This window comes from Polypterus senegalus, chromosome 6 (assembly GCF_016835505.1).
Source record: "Polypterus senegalus isolate Bchr_013 chromosome 6, ASM1683550v1, whole genome shotgun sequence".
Taxonomy (NCBI): Eukaryota; Metazoa; Chordata; class Cladistia; order Polypteriformes; family Polypteridae; genus Polypterus; species Polypterus senegalus.
In genome coordinates this window covers 133934597-133955810 of record NC_053159.1, presented here as the reverse complement: position 1 = coordinate 133955810, position 21214 = coordinate 133934597, and the positions used below count along the sequence as shown (strand labels likewise).

The following is a 21214-nucleotide window of genomic DNA, read 5'->3' as shown; positions in this document are numbered from 1 at the left end:
CACAGGATTGATGATATATGATAACACCAATGACATTTGATTTCATATTAAATATCTGAAAAGTATTATGTCTTTCAGACATTACAGCTATTTTATACAAAAAAATGACATATAGTTGTATGAAAAATAATTCAAGACCCTCTTTCAAAGTATTCACCAGCTACATTGAAAAGGCAATCGGTTCACCATAAATATGAGACGTGATAACACTAATCCAACCCTACTATATTCACTGTGCATCAGATAAATCTTCATATTAGCATTTATCACATACTATAATTATATATTTTGTTAATTAAACCATTTCAGATCAACATTTATTTATTCTTGAATGCTTATGTTAGAGCTGCCAGTGAGGGGGCGAAAGCTGATTTTAAATAATAGTTGAGTTGACTATGTTTGGCTTGCTAATAAATTCAGATTTTTGAACCAGACCTATGAGTCACTTAATAATAATAGATCTTCAATATCTACTGATATTCTGAGAACCTCAAAAAAACAGCAACAGGACTAATGTGGATCATCTTACAAATAATTCAATATCACCGGATGAAACAGGATTTAAATGAAACAGCTCCTTTAAAACAATGATAGTCAACAGGCTCCCCACATTCGAATAAATCAGTTGACCTAATAGATAGAGCTGAAAACGTGACGAAGAGATTAGCAGATGAAAATATTTTATACTCCCTCGTTTTATTTGAGAAAAAATAGACAACCTGACAAAGTCAGCATTGACGCTTCCTGGTTAATTGTTATGTTCGTCAGTCATTTTTAACCATCTTTTAGTATACTGAAAAAGTTTCAGCCTTTTAGTTTCTTTTGGATTTTTTAAAATGATTATTTATGGTGTTGTCACCTTGTTAATGACATTATTCAAGTTGCATTACACTTTGTGCCTAGGGATGATTTCCAGTAGCTGTGGTGTCAATTCATGATGCATCAGATGCCACTGAAGATCCTAAGGTTGCAGTCTGTATTTGTCCAGACTTTACTCTGAAAAATAAAAGGGAGGGAGACATGTCCGGAGGCAGGAGGAGAGGAGGAAAGTAAAGAGAGTGGAACTAAGGGTAGGAACTTTGAATGTTGGCAGTATGACTGGTAAGGGGAGAGAGTTAGCAGATATGATGGAGAGAAGGAAGGCTGATATATTGTGCGTACATGAGACTAAATGGAAGGGGAGTAAGGCCAAGTGGATTGGAGGTGGATTCAAATTGTTCTATCATGGTGTGGATGGGAGGAGAAATGGGTAGGAGTTATTCTGAAAGAACAGTATAAAGAGTGTTTTTGGAGGTGAAAAGAGTGTCAGGCAGAGTAATTATTATGAAGCTGGAAATTGGAGATGTGATATGCACCGCAAGTTGGGTGTGCAATGGGCGAGAAAGAAGATTTTTGGAATGAGTTGGATGAAGTGATGAACAGTGTACCCAAGGGACAGAAAGTGGTGATTGGAGAAGATTTCAATGGACATGTTGGTGAAGGGAAATAGTGAAGACGAGGAGGTTATTGATAGGTATGGTGTCAAGGAGAGGAATGAAGAAGGTCATAGGATAGTGGATTTTGCCAAAAGGATGGACATGGCTGTGGTGAATACGTATTTTAAGAAGAGGGAGGAACATAGGGTTACATACAAGAGTGGAGGAAGATGCACACAGGTAGATTACATCCTATGCAGAAGAGTTGATCTGAAGGAGATTGAAGACTGCAAAGTGGTGGCAGGGGAAAGTGTAGTTAAGCAGCATAGGATGGTGGTCTGTAGGATGATGTTGGAGATCAAGAAGAGGAAGAGAGTGAGGGCAGAGCCAAGGATCAAATGGTGGAAGTTGATAAAGGAAGACTGCAAGCTTGAGTTTAGGAAAGAGGTGAGACAGGCACTGGGTGGCAGTGAAGAGTTACCAGACAGCTGGGAAACTACAGCAGATGTAGTAAGGGTGACAGCAAGAAGGGTGCTTGGCGTGACATCTGGAAAGAGGAAGGAGGAAAAGGAAACCTGGTGGTGGAATGAGAAATACAGGAGAGTATACAGAGGAAGAGGATGGCAAAGAAGAAGTGGGATATCAGAGAGATGCAGAAAGTAGACAAGAGTACAAGGAGATAAGGCGCAAGGTGAAGAGAGGTGGCAAAGGCTAAAGAAAAGGCGTATGATAAGTTGTATGAGAGGTTGGACACTAAGGAGGAGAAAAGGACCTGTACCGATTGGCTAGACAGAGGGACCGAGCTGGGAAAGATGTGCAGCAGGTTAGGGTGATAAAGGATAAAGATGGAAACGTACTCACAAGCGAGAGAGTGTGTTGAGCAGATGGAAAGAGTACTTTGAGAGGCTGATGAATGAAGAGAATGAGAAGAGAAGAGGTTGGATGATGTGGAGATAGTGAATCAGGAAGTGCAACGGATTAGCAAGGAGGAAGTAAGGACAGCTATGAAGAGGATGAAAAATGGAAAGGCCGTTGGTCCAGATGACATACCTGTGGAAGCATGGAGGTGTTTAGGAGAGATGGCAGTGGAGTTTTAACCAGATTGTTTAATGGAATCTTGGAAAGTGAGAGGATGCCTGAGGAGTGGAGAAGAAGTGTACTGGTGCGATATTTAAGAATAAGGGGATGTGCAGGACTGCAGTAACTACAGGGGAATAAAATTGATGAGCCACAGCATGAAGTTATGGGAAAGAGTAGTTGAAGCTAGGTTAAGAAGTGAAGGTGATGATTAGTGAGCAGCAGTATGGTTTCATGCCAAGAAAGAGCACCACAGATGCAATGTTTGCTCTGAGGATGTTGATGGAGAAGTTTAGAGAAGGCCAGAAGGAGTTGCATTGCGTCTTTGTGGACCTGGAGAAAGCATATGACAGGGTGCCTCGAGAGGAGCTGTGGTATTGTATGAGGAAGTCGGGAGTGGCAGAGAAGTATGTAAGAGTTGTACAGGATATGTACGAGGGAAGTGTGACAGTGGTGAGGTCTGCGGTAGGAGTGACAGATGCATTCAAGGTTGGAGGTGGGATTACATCAGGGATGGCTCTGAGCCCTTTCTTATTTCCAATGCTGATGAACAGGTTGACAGACGAGATTAGACAGGAGTCCCCGTGGACTATGATGTTTGCTGATGACATTGTGATCTGTAGCGATAGTAGGGAGCAGGTTGAGGAGACCCTGGAGAGGTGGAGATATGCTCTAGAGAGGAGAGGAATGAAGGTCAGTAGGAACAAGACAGAATACATGTGTGTAAATGAGAGGGAGGTCAGTGGAATGGTGAGGATGCAGGGAGTAGAGTTGGCGAAGGTGGATGAGTTTAAATACTTGGGATCAACAGTACAGAGTAATAGGGATTGTGGAGGAGAGGTGAAAAAAAGAGTGCAGGCAGGGTGGAATGGATGGAGAAGAGTGTCAGGAGTAACTTGTGACAGACAGGTATCAGCAAGAGTGAAAGGGAAGGTCTACAGGACGGTAGTGAGACCAGCTATGTTATATGGGTTGGAGACGGTGGCACTGACCAGACAGAGCTGGAGGTAGCTGAGTTAAAGATGCTAAGATTTACACTGGATGTGACGAGGATGGATAGGATTAGAAATGGGTATATTAGAGGGTCAGCTCAAGTTGGACAGTTGGGGGACAAAGTCAGAGAGGTGAGATTGTGTTGGTTTGGACATGTGCAGAGGAGAGATGCTGGGTATATTGGGAGAAGGATGCTAAGGATAGAGCTGCCAGGGAAGAGGAAAAGAGGAAGGCCTAAGTGAAGGATTCTGGATGTGGTGAGAAAGGACATGCAGGTGATGGGTGTAAGAGAGCAAGATGCAGAGAACAGAAAGATATGGAAGAAGATGATCTGCTGTGGCCACCCCTAACAGGAGCAGCCAAAAGAAGAAGAAGAGGTGAAGAAGAGTTAAAGCACAGTTTTTGTTTTACAATTACTAGTTACGATCAAACTCTCCTGTCTACATTTTTTAGTTTGTCATTTTACAGATTACCTGAGCGGCTTTATCTTACAGTTATGGTTTGTATTCATGCATAAAACTCTGTCACCCAGAAATAAAAAGAAATTAAACTATCAGCATTGTGCTCTTTTCTTTAAAAATGACCTAGTTTGTCAAACTTCATATTATTAGCAAGGAATATTTTTAATAAACTGGATAACATATGATAGCAGAATGGGTGGTCAGCTTCCACATTTAAAATACAATAAATATTACAAATTGATTCCTAAAATCAACCCTGCCAATTGTCACTTAGACCGAAATCCAACTTATAAAACTATCTTTTTCAAATCCATTCAGAACTAAATCTTATATTACTAATATTATTATTAACTTTTAAATAAGTAATACAGTAAAAAGCAGAAATCAACCAAAAATAAAAAAGCAGGCATGGAAGAAGTTGTGCAGCCATAGGGTACTCATGATCACAGCAACATACCCCTGCACTACTCTAATGTCCCCTAATGCAGATGATGCCTCCATCATTATTAATTAGATATAACTACAGCTTGAAATACTTTTGTCATTGCATTCTACTACAAAGAATTTAATTGGGGCGTCAAATCTTTGTAAGCAATCACATCATATTTATCAATTTATTTTAGATAGATAGACAGATAGACAGATAGATAGATAGATAGATAGATAGATAGATAGATAGATAGATAGATAGATTCTTTTTCTTTGTCTTGTCTTTGTACAGTGTCTTGTCTTGTTTGTGTTTTCATTTTAAATTTAAATTTTAATTCTATTTTTAATTTGTTATTTGCACTTCATGTTGTTACACTGTGGACCCTGAGCTTTGCAATTTAATCTATCTGTATACTTGTATATGGTTGAGATGACAATAAAGTTCACTTAGACTTTGAGAGAGAGAGCGATAGATAGATAGATAGATAGATAGATAGATAGATAGATAGATAGATAGATAGATAGATAGATAGATAGATAGATAGATAGATAGATAGATAGATAGATAGATAGATAAAACTTTTTCTTATCAGGGAAATGTAGCTTTCAAAAGAAGTTCAATAAACAAATAATATTATTTTATTATGACAATCTACAAACCCCTGTGTATAAGATGTGCAGGATGTCACTTCCCACATTATAGGAATGCAGTCTCCTAAGGACAAAGACTCTGCTCTGCCCTTCCTTATATAGTTCCTCTGCACTATGAGATCAGTCCAACCTGTCACTAATGTGGACCCCCAAGTACTTGTAGGAGTGGACCACCTCTAAATCTACTCCCTAAATAGTAACTAGACATACAGGCTCTCTGGTGCAGTGAAAGGAAATAACCACTTCCTTGGTTTTGCTTATGTTTAGTTGCAGACAATTCTCTTTTCACCAAGAAACAAACTTCTCCACCTGACTCCTCTATTCTGTCTAATCCCCTTTATCAACACACCCTATAATTGCAGAATCATCTGAGAATTTCTGCAAGTGACACGATCTAGTGTTATATTTATAGTCTGAGGTATACAGAGTGAAGAGAAAAGGGAGACAGGCCTGTTCCTTGTGGCGCTCCAGTGTTGCTCACATCTGTATCAGAAACACAGTCCTTGAGTCTCAGACTGTGGTCTGCCCAACAGATAGTCCATTGTCCAGGACACAACAGGCTCATCCACCTGCATATTTTCAAGATTACCTCTTAGCAAGGATTGCAGGATGGTACTGAAGGCACTAGAGAAATCAAAAAACATAATTCAATCTTTCAAATTAAGAAATAAACATCAGTCTAACTATTGTGAAAAGATCAGACTCGACACACTTAAAAAGGTTTGGGGCAGCCACCCATATATTATCCCTGGCTGGAATGGGTTTAGTTTGAGACAGAAGTGTCTCTGTTGGAGTTCAGACATGAACTGTTGAGGGTTTAACAAGATGGCGGGTTTAAGTGCTTAAAGTGGAAATGACGTAGGGGAACCAGAAGTGACCTTCTTCTGATGTCATCCTGGGTGCCAGAATGTGAAGTGATGTCATCCTGGGCACCAGGACCAGAAGTGATGTCATCCTGGGCGTTGGAACCAGAAGTGGCTTCTTCAATTTTGAGTCACACAGGAATTCCTGCAGCTGGTCTGCAGAGACAACACGAGAAGGTTTACTGCACCCCACCACCCCTTGGCCTGGCATGGAATTATCTTCGCTTGGTCCATACAATGTCCTCCTACTTGCATGTGCGTAACACTATCTATCTATCTTTTTACTGTAATACTTTCATCATTGTCTGTACTCAGATATAAGGACCTTTTCTTTCTTATATATTGCGATTAACTGGTGTGCCAACTTTCAAATCAGGCATGAAGGCTTACAATTTTAGCACAGAACACCTGTGTTATAGCTGCTGAGGTGGGGGCTAAAAAATGCTACAAATAGTTGAGTTGACTGCGATCTGTTATTATCTCCTCAACATTTTATTTCTCTCTTTTTTGTGCCCTGCTGTTCCCTGTGGTATTACTGCCATCTTGATCATGTTACCCCTTCTGAGCTTGAAAAGAATCTTCTGAATCAATATGTTATCTCTAGTGACAGATGCCCTTTAGTCCTTAGTCGTATTACACCAAGGTCATGGACATCAGTCTGGAATGCCTGGGTGGTGCTGGTGCGACAGATGGTTGAGGTCAGATAAATTTTCACCTGCCTTTTTCCTAATGTCCATGGGCTCCATTTTCTCTTGAATCTATGTGAATTACAATTGTGCTCACTAGTCATAGATATACAGTATATATTTATTATGTATCATTCACTTATATAATTAATATTTAGAAACTTTACAAACCTAAATAATATATGGAATGTTTAGGGCTTGTGAACAGAGCAGAGCTTTGTGGTTACCGTCTGCACCCAGAATAATGCAACAGTTGGGAAATCCCACCCCATAAGTACAGATTTGTTTAAGAATGTCTGCAAGTGACATGACCTGCTGTTAGATTTATAGTCTGAGGTGTACAGAGTGAAGACAAAAGGAGACAGGACTGTTCCTTGTGGTGCTCCAGCGTTGATCACATCAGAAACACAGTTCTCGAGTCTTCCAAACTGCCTTCTTCCCAACAGAGAGTCCTTTATCCTCGACACCACAGGCTCATCCACCTGCATAGCACTGAGTTTTCCCCTTAACTGGGATGGCTAAATAATACTGAAGTCATAGAAGAAATGAAAAAACATAATCCTCACAGTGGTGCCATCTTTGTCCAGGTGAGAATAAGCCTTGTGGCCCAGATAGATGTGTATGTTAATAAATGCTACAACACAAACAAATTAAAAAGTATGTAGATGTCACTAACATTTTAAAAAGAGAGTCCAAAGGATTAAAAGCTTTAAATATAAACAATACATGATTTCATTTCTTGAGCTTAACATTATGTTTTAAAGACAAAAACACATATATTTTAATATTTTGAAATGTCCTTTTTTTCTGTTTTTGCTAACCTAAACTTTACATTTAAACCTCTGGTGATTTACTACTTAGCTTTTCATCATTTTAGGTCATTTGTTGCATTTCAGCTAATTAAATTTAAAAATTAAAAAAAATGGAAAAACTGTGGTGTTCCAAAACTTTTCAGCAGTAGTGAGATGTTTGTTCCTGACTTGTGCCCGGTGATTACTGGTGTAGGGTCCTGGTACTCAGCAATCCCACCCTGGATTGGTGGGTTTGAAAGATGTATGCATGATTTAAAAAGTATATGATCATAGTAATATTACTTTCAAGTAACAGGTCAGGTCAGAGAGCATGCACTGGTACAGTGCGTTGCCACACCCACTACACGACGAAACAACTCGAGATCCTGGTTGGCAACCCCCCAGAGTGACACACGGTCCAGTCCCACCCTCTGGAAATGACCAATCTATCTGCTGCAGCCAGGTGTTACGTGGACGGCCCCTTTTTTAATATTACTTTCTATAGATTTATTTCAAATCTGCTTTTGTTGGTCACATACAATTATACACAGTACAATATGTAGTGAAATGTTCAGTTGCTCAACTTATAGTAAATAGTAAAAGTAAAAACTAAATATCAAAATGTATCTGTACAATGACAGCATTATATTAATATTATAAAAAATATATAACTTAATATATGAGAATTAAACATTTCCTTTTATTATCTGTGCATAAGTAAAATTGCCAATGATAAGTTTTAAGTTTTCATCATTTACTATTATTAATATTCATATAATTTTTTGCAATACCTACACTTTCTTTTTACTAAGTTAATGTAAAGGGATGCAACATGCTTGTCAAATGTGTCATGATTCACTGTGTATTAGAAAAGCTCTCTCTTATTATTGTAGAAACTAAACAGCACTGAATAAATATGCACTGATAAGCCACAACATTAAAACCTCCCGCATAATATTGTGTAGGGCCACCTCATGCTCCCAAAACAGCTCTGACCCATCAAGGCATGGACTCCAGAAGACCTCTGGAGGTGCCCTGTAGTATCTGCACCAAAACTTTACCAGTAGACCCTTTAAATCCTATAAATTGTTAAGTGGGTTCTCCATGGATCAAACTTGTTTTTCCAGCACATCCCACAGATGCTTGATCAGATTGAGATCTAGGCAGTTTGGAAGCCAAGTAAACACCTTGAACTTTTTATCATGTTCTTTAAGCCATTCCTGAAGAACTTTTGCAGAATGGCAGGGCTCATTATCCTGCTGAATGAGGCCACTGCCATCAGAGAATCTTGTTTCCTTCAAGGAGTGTTTATGATCTGCAACAATCTTTAGGTAGGTTGTACATTTTAAAGTAACATCAACATGATTAAAAATTTGATTCATCAGACCAGGCCACCTTCTTCCATTGCTCCATGTCCCAGTTCTGACACTCACTTGTCCATTGTTGGCGTTTTGGCAGTTTTTCGGCAATTTGTGGTGCAATAACAATGTCATCTTCAACAACTGTTTGTTCACTTGCTGGCCAATGTATCCAACCCCTTGTGGGGTGCCATAACGCGAAAAATCATTATAACGTGAAAAATTAATGTTACTCACTTCCCCAGTTAGTGGTTATATTTTGGCTGATCAGTGTATTACTCTATTGCATATAAGCAAATTACAAATTGGTACCTGCAAAATTACGGAAATTAATCACTTTTTAGTTTTCATAGTAAAATAAATCTTTGTTTTCCTGTAGCTGGTTTGTAAATTAGACAACGCCGCACGAGGCTCGGTGTCGTCCTCATGGATTTTTTTCCCATATTTCATCCCAACATTGCGTAGACGAATGCCCAGCGATGGGCTGTGCTGCCCGCGATGGTATCAGGACAGGTTCTGATGCCTAAAGTAGGCTAAGTAAACTCAGCGTTGTTTCGTATTGTATAAAATATTGAGAACAGAATCGGCATATCGAGGGTCACGCCAGTCTGTGGCAACGAATATAAATTTTACTAAACATAGTTACATAGTACTTTCTTTCAGAAGCAAATCAAAAGCTGAACTATAATGAATTTAGTTATCAAAGTACAGTAATATCGTGAAATAAAATTCAAAAGTCCAACAAATGTAGGCGTGTCCGGATGAAACCAATGAGATGAAGATAAGTTTCCATACCGGAAATACGTCATTACGGCGGTTTCTCACTAAATATAAAAGGAACATATCTATATTAGGTACTATTATACGAGTTGATTATTTTTCAAAGAAGGTCTGAAAGCCCAATGTTATTATACAGCTGCTAAGAAAAGCTTCACGTTAAATATTTATCAGCTTTTTTTTTTTTTTTAAGAGGCACCGCCGGACTAGCTAGTGTATCGGATGTGTTCGTAGTGATAAAAGTGTCGCCTGCGTCTCCAAGTATCCCTCCGCTTCTCGTGAAGAGGTCTGAAAGAGGCAATCGGCAGCGCCATTTTGGTGTGGGTTTATTTTGCGCAGGGATAGAAAATAAGCTGCTTGAACAAATTGCCAGTTTTTGTAAAGTTGACCGCATTGCAGCTAGGTGTTGCAGAGTGTAATCGGCAGTTTAGTGCTTGTTTTTACGAGGACACAGGAAGCATGTCTGGCGGTGGAGTTATTCGAGGCCCAGCTGGCAATAATGATTGTCGCATCTACGTGGGGAACCTTCCTCCAGATATTCGCACCAAGGACATCGAAGACGTTTTTTACAAGTATGGTGCTATCCGCGACATCGATTTGAAGAACAGGCGAGGGGGCCCGCCTTTCGCATTCGTTGAGTTTGAAGATCCCAGGTAAGATGGAAAAACATGTTCTTAGAGAGTGGGGGGGTTGCACGCGGTTGCGTAGTTATATTTACGGCAATCTCGCATTGGTGTCGTTAGACCAAGGTTAGTATTTTTTGTTGATGTAAAATGCATCAAATGGCTTTCAACACGATTTTTTTTTAATAGTATTAGACTTGCACGATGAAAGAGTGCACCGCACGTGCGTCGTGGTAAGGGGGGAGGAGGGGGGTAGCGATCGGGCCTGGTTCGGCCAAAGCCAGCGGTTTGTGCTGCGACTCCTTTTCGTAAAATTATGGCCTGATTTAAATACTTGAAACGTACGTATGGATGGTCGATCCGGACTTTGCTTGATTACCGACCCTTATTTTCAATTTTATTGGCGCACATTTTCTGCCTTTGTCTCGGCTCAAATGGGGGATGGTGCTGAACAAGATCGAATTAAACCCCAGTAGTGTGCGCCTTTCGTTTAAGATCGTTTAATTAATCGGCGGCGTCTTTGACATAATAGCCGACCGGAGATTAGTTGTTGGACTTAAATGCTGTATGGTTTTGCACATTTTTGAATCGTTTACCTCTTGTAAATCGAACAGCCTAATTTTTACGTTTTGTGCTCCGGGTGCACCATGCGTTATTGTCATTAGAATTTGGCGCAGTAGTTGGTGCTGCTGCACATGGATTCGAATCTTAGTTACTCGCTTCATGTTTCGGAGGGTCAGTGGTCTCCCGATGTTTTTCTGTCTTGTTCAGATGCGCGTGTTATCTTGAAACCCCCAAGCCATAGAAAAACGCGCGTCTCAGACTGAAATATGAACTTTGTAGTCCAATGATCGACCAACTGGACTTATACAAGGCGTTTATAAACTGGGTGTATAGAGTGAATTTACGTTGGAAATATCCAGTAAAACCTGCATTTCATACAAGCTGTTACGTTGTAATGTGGATATTTTCTCTTGCTTTGGTGTGTCAGAATTTTCATCTTGGATTTTTAATAATGTGGGGGGCTTTGAAACCTTCGGTCGTTTCCACAGAGCTTCAAGACTTATTCAGGTACACCAGGAAGGTGGGTAAAAAATAATTACCAGAGGACCTCTGTAATGTTAGCCTGTAAAACGCTTGTATCCATAACTGTGCGTTCACGCCTGGGGAGAGATTACGTAGAAATACCATGGGTGAAACTAGAACTGTGCGAATCGTTACATCCATAAAAGTAATTTATTGGAGTGGTTCGGACAGCACTAACATCACATCGGTTCCTCCGGTAGCAAGTATTTACCCATACTCCTAGTGTAAATTATAGCCGTCCGAATTGGATCATCTTAAACGTTTTGTATTATGAGCTGGACCTGGCATGAAGTCGCTGAATCTGTTTTGCAGGGATGCGGAGGATGCAGTGTATGGACGCGACGGGTATGACTATGATGGCTACAGACTACGAGTTGAATTTCCCAGAAGTGGAAGGGGTACTGGCCGAGGAGGCGGTGGTGGCGGTGGGGGAGCCCCACGTGGAAGATATGGTCCCCCATCTAGGCGCTCGGAGTACCGAGTCATAGTTTCAGGTGAGTACCCTGGCAATCTCAGCCTTTGGACAAATGACCCTGTTGTCTTTCTGTAGTATTGTTCCATGTTTAGACCTGCCCCGTGAGATTAGTGTGCCTTAATGTTTGTCGATTTTAGAAAGGATACAATTTTTGATGATTTCTTATGACTTATAGTCGCAAAGACAATTACATTGATGTGGTCCATTGTACTACTGCATCTTACCTCATTGGGAATGTATGTTTTTCAGCGTTGGTTATATAAGCCATTGACCGCCCTCTTTACATTAATATATCAATCCATGTAGTTATGAAAGGGCGACCAGTTGAATTCCATTTAACTTTTTTGTTTTAAATGAGTGAGGAGGGTACACTCCAATTTATCACCAGGCATTGAACAAATAGCTTTAGGGACTTCATGGCCATTCTAAAAACAACAAAAAAAAGCCTTCCAGTCACCTGGTTGCTCATCCTAGTTAATGAAAGATTTTTAAAGTTAACCTGTTGCTGCCAGAGTGAGAAGGTAAAAGTCTCAACAACACAAATGAGGGAATTACTTGAATAGAGAGAAATGTTTAGTGTTACGGGTTCAAGTCTAACCCAGATTTCTTCGTACTTTTCTAACCAACTCAAAGCTCTTTGAATAAACAGTGGGGGCACCAGTTCAATCACCACCAGTGTGTAGCATCCATTTGGCTAATAAGATTGCATCCATTCTTGCACCAATGTGCTAATCGGGTGGTAGCTATTAGGTCTTGAAGGGGGTGAGAGGGAATTTTCTGAAAAGAGTAGGGTATCTTTTGTGATCCCAAGGGGGGGTCAGCACCTCGGCTTGTACAATGTCCCCATTATTGTGGCTTGGAGTTCACATACAGACCTCTGGGTAGCACCCACTAAAGGCTTTACCGCTATTTCTTAGATGCAAACTGTCGCACCACTATGTATGGTACTGTGAACTTTTATGCCTCTCACTTTGTCTTGGGTTGCCTTCACTTTTTTCAGGTGTGCAAGGCTTTTTGTCAAACATGACTTGTGGTTGTCAAGTGTGTGTTTTCTTTTCCTCGGAGCCTACCTTCTAATCCTTGTATGCCATTGAAACAATTGTGTAAATAATCAGTTTGGTTTTTCCATCTTTTAATTGTAGGGCTTCCTCCCAGTGGTAGTTGGCAGGATCTCAAGGATCACATGCGTGAAGCAGGTGATGTATGTTATGCAGACGTTTTCCGAGATGGGACTGGTGTGGTGGAGTTTGTTCGCAAAGAAGATATGACCTATGCAGTGCGAAAGCTGGATAACACTAAATTCCGATCTCACGAGGTAAGGTTCTTTTTTGGGTGGAGGATTGGTATTTTTGTTCCTTGGAAGGCACCTTTTATTAGAAATATTAAGTTGGAATGCTTTAAGATATCTGATAGACGTCAGGTATATGGTGACAGTTTACAGAATTGATAGTTAACATCTATCAATTTTCATCTTTCACCACCATAAGTGAAACGCATTTCTCATCCTGAAATTTTGCTTTCTTATTTAGCAGTGTATCTAACCAGTGCAGGGAATCCTCAGATGGGAATCCTGACGCTTTAAAATACAGTTGTGCTAGTAGATGGATTTGTTTGTTCATGGTAAGTGTTGGTTGCTTGTGGTAAAAGGAATGGTTTTTCATCAGAAAGTTCTCTCCGTGTCCGCCAGGGGGAGACTGCCTACATCCGTGTGAAAGTTGATGGCCCCCGGAGCCCCAGCTATGGAAGATCTCGTTCACGAAGCCGAAGCCGCAGCAGGAGTCGCAGCAGAAGCAACAGTCGCAGTCGCAGCTATTCTCCTCGACGTAGCAGAGGATCGCCACGTTACTCTCCCCGTCACAGCCGATCCCGTTCTCGTACTTAGGGGGTTGGGGAATGATTACAGCCTGTTGCTTTACTGGTGATTCTTCTGTTGTATGTCCTTGTTTTGTTTTTTAATAACAATTTACATTTTTGTTTTATTAAATTTGCTACAGATTTCCAATTTACTATTTTTCATTTGCCATTGATAGTTTCAGTGGCTACACATCCTAGTTGTAATCCCACTCTCTCCCCCTCAACTTTGTCCCTTTTTTTTTTGATCCTCGGCCAAACTTCTTTTTAAATTTGAATCTACAGACATACATTTTAATCCCCATTGCATGTTCTAACTTCCACCCTTACACAATCTGTATGTGCTCTTGCTTTTGTAAACTGTTATGTTTAGATTTGGGCTAATATTTTTGCCAGGATCAGGGGCTGGGTTTAATGTTCATGGGTGTGTGTGAAGGGTGGGAATCTTTCTACGAATGTTTTTTTTTTTTTTACCTTTTCGTGTGTCTTTCTATAGACATATCTGAAGAAGGATTAAAGAATACTTTGGAATAAAGGATTGTGAAGCACAATTCATTCATATTAGGATTATCAAAGCGTGTCTGTTTGGAGGAGGATTTGAGGAGGCGCAGTCAGATCAATAATGGAGGCAATGGTATGACACCAAGCGCTTCAGTCACCTTTAAAACTTAGCAGTATTGAATATGAATAGATTCCCTGATTTGCATTATCATATTGGAGAACATAGTATTTTGAGTGCCTGTGAAGTTCCTCTTATTTCCTCCCCATCTCCTAACTGCTTTGCTAAGTAATTAGTTACCTGTAACTTCATTTATCAATACTGCTAAGCTCGCATGTCCTCTGTCTGACTGGATGTAGCATTGCTTGTGCACCATATTGAAAAGTGTTTCTGTGTATTTTTTTTTTTTTTTTTTTTTTTTATTGACTTAATATGTAACCTGCATTTGAGAGAGAGAGCGAGAGAGAGCCTGGTTTGCAGAAGGCCTAACCAGTCTAAACTGACTACCTTGGAGGGACATCCCTGGCCCCCCCAAAGTCAAGAAAGGAATCAAAATGTCCTACAGGAAGTTTTAAAGTGTGTGGTGATGGATGAAGGGCAGAAAGATTGACATGCTGTAACATTTTAAATGTCACAACTTGCCATTACTGTACTGCAGTTATGTGATTTGTTAAAATGTAAATTACTATTCCATACATTTTTATAGAAGCCTTTTTTCCTTCTCTAGAGAACTTTTTACAGAAAGATCTCCCAGATCTGTCTTTTTAGCATTTACGTATGATGTGCTGTGCCATTCACTTGCTTTGGGAGCTGATCATTGTCTGGCATCATGGATTTTGTAAAGTTGACTTAAACTGATAACCAGTCATGATCTCCTCCTATAATTTTTTTTAAAGAGCTGTTTTATTCTGGTGCACATTCTAACTTGTTGCCTCCTTCTTTTTGGTTTTGCTGGTATTTAAAGGTTTGGATTGAAGGGGCTCACTGGATCCCAATCCTTGGAGCCGGATCATTGGATCATTTCATAATCAGGATAGGATAGGGAAGGATGGATTCATGGAGCGGGATCAATTTACCGGGAACCGTAGGAGAGGATTCCCCCCAACCAAACCTCATTCTCATGGAATTTTCATAATTTTCTTTCAATTGGCTTTTTTTAATAATGAAAATAAATTCCCCATTCCCTGAACTTTTTCTTTTATTTGGAGCCCCAAAGAGGTCGGTCGTGGATTTGGCCCGTGATTTTTATTTTTTATATATATTTTTGGTTCTTTTATTAAAATATAAAGAGGATCAGCGAGGACCAGGAGGCTGGAGCAATCTTTGGATGGATTCAGCAAATGGAATTTGGTAATTGTAAAAAAAAAAAAATATTGCAGGGGTGTGGGAAGTGGGCTGGTGGGTGGGTGGCTGGGTTGGGTTCGTTAATTGGTGCTTTAGGATTACCCCAATTGGCATTCATTGAGAGTGGTAAGGGGAGATTTGTCTTATCCCAAATTGACTTCACCAAATTTGTTAGGATCCAGTATTAATGGTTTTTAATTTTTCACAATAAATCTTATGAAAAGATTTTAGTCTCAATGTGTTTTTTGGTTGTTTAGAGGGGTATACATATGTGTGTTGACCTTCTTCATTCTCAGGATGCTGGTTATACCTGGTGGTTTTGCTCTGAGCCCACATGTGGAGGCTTAATATTGAACTAACCCGTGGTATAAGAGGTGAGAAGGATTATACAGAACAATTTAGACCTTTTATAAAACCACTTTTAAATATAATGTTTTTGCTGGTTTTGTACTAAAAAAAGTAGTCCTGTAGCTTAGCTTTTTATGTGGTGGTGGTTTCTGTTAACTTTGAGATTGCACGCTTGGTGGTGTTTACCTGGTCTTCAGAAGAATCTCCGGGGGCCTCCTGTATAAACGGTGTGTAAGCACAGAAATGCTGTGTATGAATGTTTCCACGCTCAAATCACGATGTATAAAACCTAAACTTGGCATAAAGCTACGCACATTTTTACCCTGGCGTATGCAAGTTCTGTGCTCAGTTTTGCAGACTGGCGCCACCCAGCATCACAGCAGTGCTACTGTTCCTGTGTGGTTACCCTTTATTTCTTAGATCCACATTCCTGATGCAGCTTTATAAATACACTGAAACTAACTGCATGTTGTTTTAGTGTAATGCATCTGATTGTAATTAACCTGTAACAATGTTATGGTCCAGGAATTAGCCAAACTATTCCAAATACCATAACTGCTTTAGCATTGTTACTCTCACTGCACCTTTTTCTTTCAGTTGCTCCCGTTAAGGGTTTCCACAGCGGATCATCTTTTTCCATATTACTCTTGCTGCACCACTCGGAGTATTTTATCACTTTATCTGAGTGGGAATCACAGCAGCAGCTGATGAAGAGAGTTAGTGGTATACAGTCAACCCTCGTTTATCGCGGTTAATCCGTTCCAGACTCTGCCGTGATAAATGAATTTTCACGAAGTAGGATTCTTTATTTATAAATCGAATATTTTCGCCGTTAGAGCATAGAAAACCTGTTTACGACCTTCTAAATACAGTAATCCCTCCTCGATCGCAGGGGTTGCATTCCAGACCCCCCCGCGATAGGTGAAAATCCGCGAAGTAGAAACCATATGTTTGTATGGTTATTTTTATATATTTTAAGCCCTTCTAAACTCTCCCACACTGTTAACATTATTAGAGCCCTCTAGACATGAAATAACACCCTTTAGTCAAACGTTAAAACTGTGCTTCATTACAAGACAGAGATGGCAGTTCTTTCTCACAATTAAGAATGCAAACATCTTCAAAGGAGCACCGTGAAGAGCAGATAATGTCAGAGAGAGCGCTTGCTAAGAAAAGCAAACAATCAAAAAATCAATACGTGCTTTTAAGTATGCAGAAGCACCGCGATAAAGTGGCATTTTGTAGAGGAGCGTCCGTATCCTCTAGGCAAACAGCCCCCTCTGCTCACACCCCCTCCGTCAGGCAGAGAGAGTGAGAGAGACAGAGAGAAGCAAACAAAACAAGCGCCACACGGGAAGCATATCTTATAGCATTGAGGAGTTTTAGTTAATATGCAATACATGCTCTGATTGGGTAGCTTCTAAGCCATCCGCCAATAGCGTCCCTTGTATGAAATCAACTGGGCAATCAAACTGAGGACGCATGTAACCTAAATTAAAAGACCCATTGTCCGCAGAAAGCGAACCAGCGAAAAATCCGTGATATATATTTAGATGTGCTTACATTTAAAATCCGCAAAAGTCGAAGTGCGATATAGCGAGGGATTACTGTACAGCATCAAGCCCACGCTGCCTCAGCCACGGCAAACGCTTCAGAGCCTTTCCTGTATGAACCTCGCGGTTCAGAAGCCGTTTCATCCCAAGAACTTTAAACAATCACTCCGTCAAGTGCTCCTTGTAGAATGCTTTGAATTTTAAGTACAATCACCCCCCTGTAAACTTGCACTACAGTTATATTGCACAACCTGAGCTTTATAAAGTGCATACTTGCATACAGTGGGGCAAAAAAGTATTTAGTCAGCCACTAATTGTGCAAGTTCTCCCACTTAAAAAGATGAGAGAGGCCTGTAATTTTCATCATAGGTATACCTCAACTGTTAGAGACAAAATGAGAAGAAAAATACAGAAAATCACATTGTGTTTTTTTTTTTTTTTGAAGAATTTATTTGCAAATTATGGTGGGAAAAAAAGTATTTGGTCAATAACAAGTTTATCTCAATACTTTATATACCCTTTGTTGGCAATGACCGAAGTCAAATGTTTTCTGTAAGTCTTCAAGGTTTTCACACACTGTTGCTGGTATTTTGGGCCCATTCCTCCATGCAGATCTCCTCTAGAGCAGTGATGTTTTGGGGCTGTCGCTGGGCAACATGGATTTTCAACTCCCTCCAAAGATTTTCTATGGGGTTGAGATCTGGAGACTGGCTAGGCCACTCCAGGACCTTGAAATGCTTCTTACAAAGCCACTCCTTCGTTACCCAGACGGTGTGTTTGGGATCATTGTCATGCTGAAAGACCCAGCCATGTTTCATCTTCAATGCCCTTGCTGATGGAAGGAGGTTTTCACTCAAAATCTGACGATACATGGCCCCAATCATTCTTTCCTTTACACGGATCAGTTGTCATGGTCCCTTTGCAGAAAACCCACCCCAAAGCATGATGTTTCCACCCCCATGCTTTACAGTAGGTATGGTGTTCTTTGGATACAACTCGGCATTGTTTCTCCTCCAAACACAAAGAGTAGAGTTTTTACCAAAAAGTTATATTTTGGTTTCATCTGACCATATGACATTCTCCTCTTCTGGATCATCCAAACACGCTCTAGCAAACTTCAGACGGGCCTGCACATGTACTGGCATAAGCAGGGGGGCACGTCTGGCACTGCAGGATTTGAGTCCCTGGTGGTGTAGTGTGTTACTGATGGTAGCATTTGTTACTTTGGCCCCAGCTCTCTGCAGGTCATTCACTTTGTCCCCCTATGTGGTTCTGGGATTTTTGCTCACCATTCTTGTGATCATTTTGACCCCACTGGGTGAGATCTTGCGTGGAGCCCAAGATTGAGGGAGATTATCAGTGGTCTTGTATGTCTTCCGTTATCTAATAATTGCTTCCACGGTTGATTTCTTCACACCAAGCTGCTTACCTATTACAGATTCAGTCTTCCCAGCCTGGTGCAGGTCTACAATTTTGTTTCTGGTGTCCTTTGACAGCTCTTTGGTCTTGGCCATAGTGGAGTTTGGAGTGAGACTGTTTGAGGTTGTGGACATGTGTCTTATATTGATAATGAGTTCAAACGGGTGCCATTAATACAGGTAACGAGTGGAGGACAGAGGAGCCTCTTACAGAAGAAGTTACAGGTCTGTGAGAGCCAGAAATCTTGCTTGTTTGTAGGTGACCAAATACTTATTTTCCACCATAATTTGCAAATCAATTCTTCAAAAATCAGTCAATGTGATTTTCTGGATTTTTTTTTTCTCATTTTGTCTCTCCCGTGACCCTGTGTTCAGATTCAGCGGGCTGGAAAATGGATGGATGGATGGATAGTTGAGGTACACCGATGATGAAAATTACAGGCGCCTCTCATCATTTTAAGTAGGAGAACTTGCACAATTGGTGGCTGACTAAATACTTTTTTGCCCCACTGTATGATGACAATATACTTTTTAAGATGCGTTTATAATATTATACAGATAAAACTAACTTCATTTAAATCTGTTGTTAATAATTAAACATATGAGGACACAGTGCCGCAGCGCTAGCTAGTTCACGGATTGATCCTACCTCGTGCTGCATTATTGCTGGGCTGGCGCGGCACTGGAAGGATAGACGGATAGACTAATTAAACATGTACTATGAAGATATTTCAATGTTCCTTAAAAGTTTTGAAGAATCGTCATCGTAAGCTTACAGATGGCTTAATGTCTATTACAGAGCTGATTGTGTGGCGATTGGGTATTTGGGGAAAAAAAAGGAAAGACAGGAATTGGAGGTTAGTACGTTTGAAAGAGACAGTACTGCTACAATAAAGTATTTCATCGAAGGTCGCGCACAGCACAGCAGCATCTTGTGTGAGACATGAACAATCACTGTGCCACTGTGTTCCCATGTTTAATAACACGCTTTCATTCCAATCATCATGAAAATGATATCACGTATACATCTCAGTATTTTAATTCAGAGAGCTGTAATATCACGAATGTAATGGATTCTGTGTCCTGTCGGAGAAAAAAAAAGCGCGGAAACATATAGTGATTCACACACACAGAAAATCAAATACAAAACAAAGCATTTAACGTACTACTTTTACTAGTTTTTCAAATCCCATCGTAACTAAATTAAATGATTTTAAGATGAAGTTTATGATGTTCTACTTTAATGACAAAATAAGCTGTGATTAAAGTGGAAATTTCGAGATTAAAGTTGACACTTCCTGCTTTTTTCTCCACTGTGTGCCTTTTTTTTCTCTGTACCCTAATAAGCTTTCATATGACACTCAGACAGTGGGCTACAACTCGGCTTTTCACGGCGACTTTGATATGTGACAACTTTTTTATTTTGGGCACTGTGCGAGTTTGTGAATGTGAGCTTTCAAGTTTCTCCAACACGCTATGTCACTTGATCAACTTCCTTTTGTTGTTTATTCCACGGTTTATTTGAACAAATAGTATTTTTTTCCATTGCCTCCACTTGGTATTCGCTGAAATTCTTATATTTTTCCCCATTGTCTTTTCACAGAAAGCTGAGCTTAAGGGCTATTATATTGATTTGCATATTCAAAGAGGCGTAATTCAGGGAGGAGCTGGGGTGGGACAGCAGGCGCGTTCATGTGCATTACTTTTCACGCTGACCGGGATTTATGAAGTGGAAGAACGTGGAAGTATGCGTACACACAGATTCCTGCATCTGGATTTTCTGTGCTTACACCATGTTATAGTGTCAGTTCTACGCACAGCGTTATGCATGAGGCCCCAGGTGAGGGTAGAGTTGGATGGTCCAAGGTGATGGCAGCACACAAAGTCAGTAAACCAGACTTGAGTAGAGTTATGAGTAATTGGTCTGGCAATGGCCAATTTTGGCAGTCGTTTTGTTGACTTGATTTTGAGTCCATGCAAGCATAGCATTTGAGGAAGGTGGTAAACCAGGTAGAATATAAAAAAAACTGAGTGGGTATGTAGAATTTGCAACTTTAATTTTAAAACTACATTTAAAGGTGGGAGAGAATGTACCCTAGCCTCATGGCAAACTGGCTGTTCACTTAATATGAATTTGCCAGCTGAAGTAAAGAGGTCAAATGCCACCTTTCTACCTCACGCCAACTTCAGTCGAATATGTAAGAAGGTAAGACAGCCACGGTGCTGTTTTTGAAGACTTCTCCGACTGTGACTTGGCAAGACTGCACTGATCTGTGCTGCTGCATTTGTTGGTTTTGGTTTCCCAAAATTCAAAAGGGCAGAAATGTTGAGAAGAACTGATTTTTTTTTACTCTGCAATATGTTCTTCTAAAGGGTTTTAAACACACACCACACATTTTATGGAGGGCACAGTGAACGAAGAAGGCTTGTATCCTGGCGCATGCTCAGCCATAGGCCCATTTTGTAGTTGTGGGGTGTGCATTCGTCCCTTAATAGACTGGCACCCTGACCAGGGA

At 40.4% G+C, this 21214-nt stretch overlaps 1 protein-coding gene across 7 annotated transcripts; it reads left to right on the top strand.

The window, feature by feature from the left end:
* The first annotated feature begins 9592 nt into the window (after positions 1–9592).
* Positions 9593–15604, top strand: LOC120531651 (serine/arginine-rich splicing factor 1). 7 transcript variants are annotated; one of them, XR_005634133.1, is made up of 6 exons: positions 9596–10154; positions 11523–11704; positions 12828–13000; positions 13373–13617; positions 14033–14170; positions 15000–15604. XR_005634133.1 is itself a non-coding variant. In XM_039757252.1 (5 exons), exons 1-4 carry the CDS (start codon positions 9961–9963, stop codon positions 13565–13567), a joined length of 744 nt encoding a protein of 247 aa, XP_039613186.1. In that variant the 5' UTR covers positions 9596–9960; the 3' UTR covers positions 13568–13603; positions 14033–15604. The 7 variants fall into 7 exon arrangements, 4 of the variants coding, with proteins under 4 accessions (XP_039613187.1, XP_039613188.1, XP_039613186.1 ...); XR_005634134.1 differs by lacking the exon at positions 13373–13617 and adding an exon at positions 13215–13305 and having other exon boundaries at positions 9594–10154; positions 14033–15604; XR_005634132.1 differs by having other exon boundaries at positions 14033–15604.
* The last annotated feature ends 5610 nt before the right edge of the window (positions 15605–21214 follow it).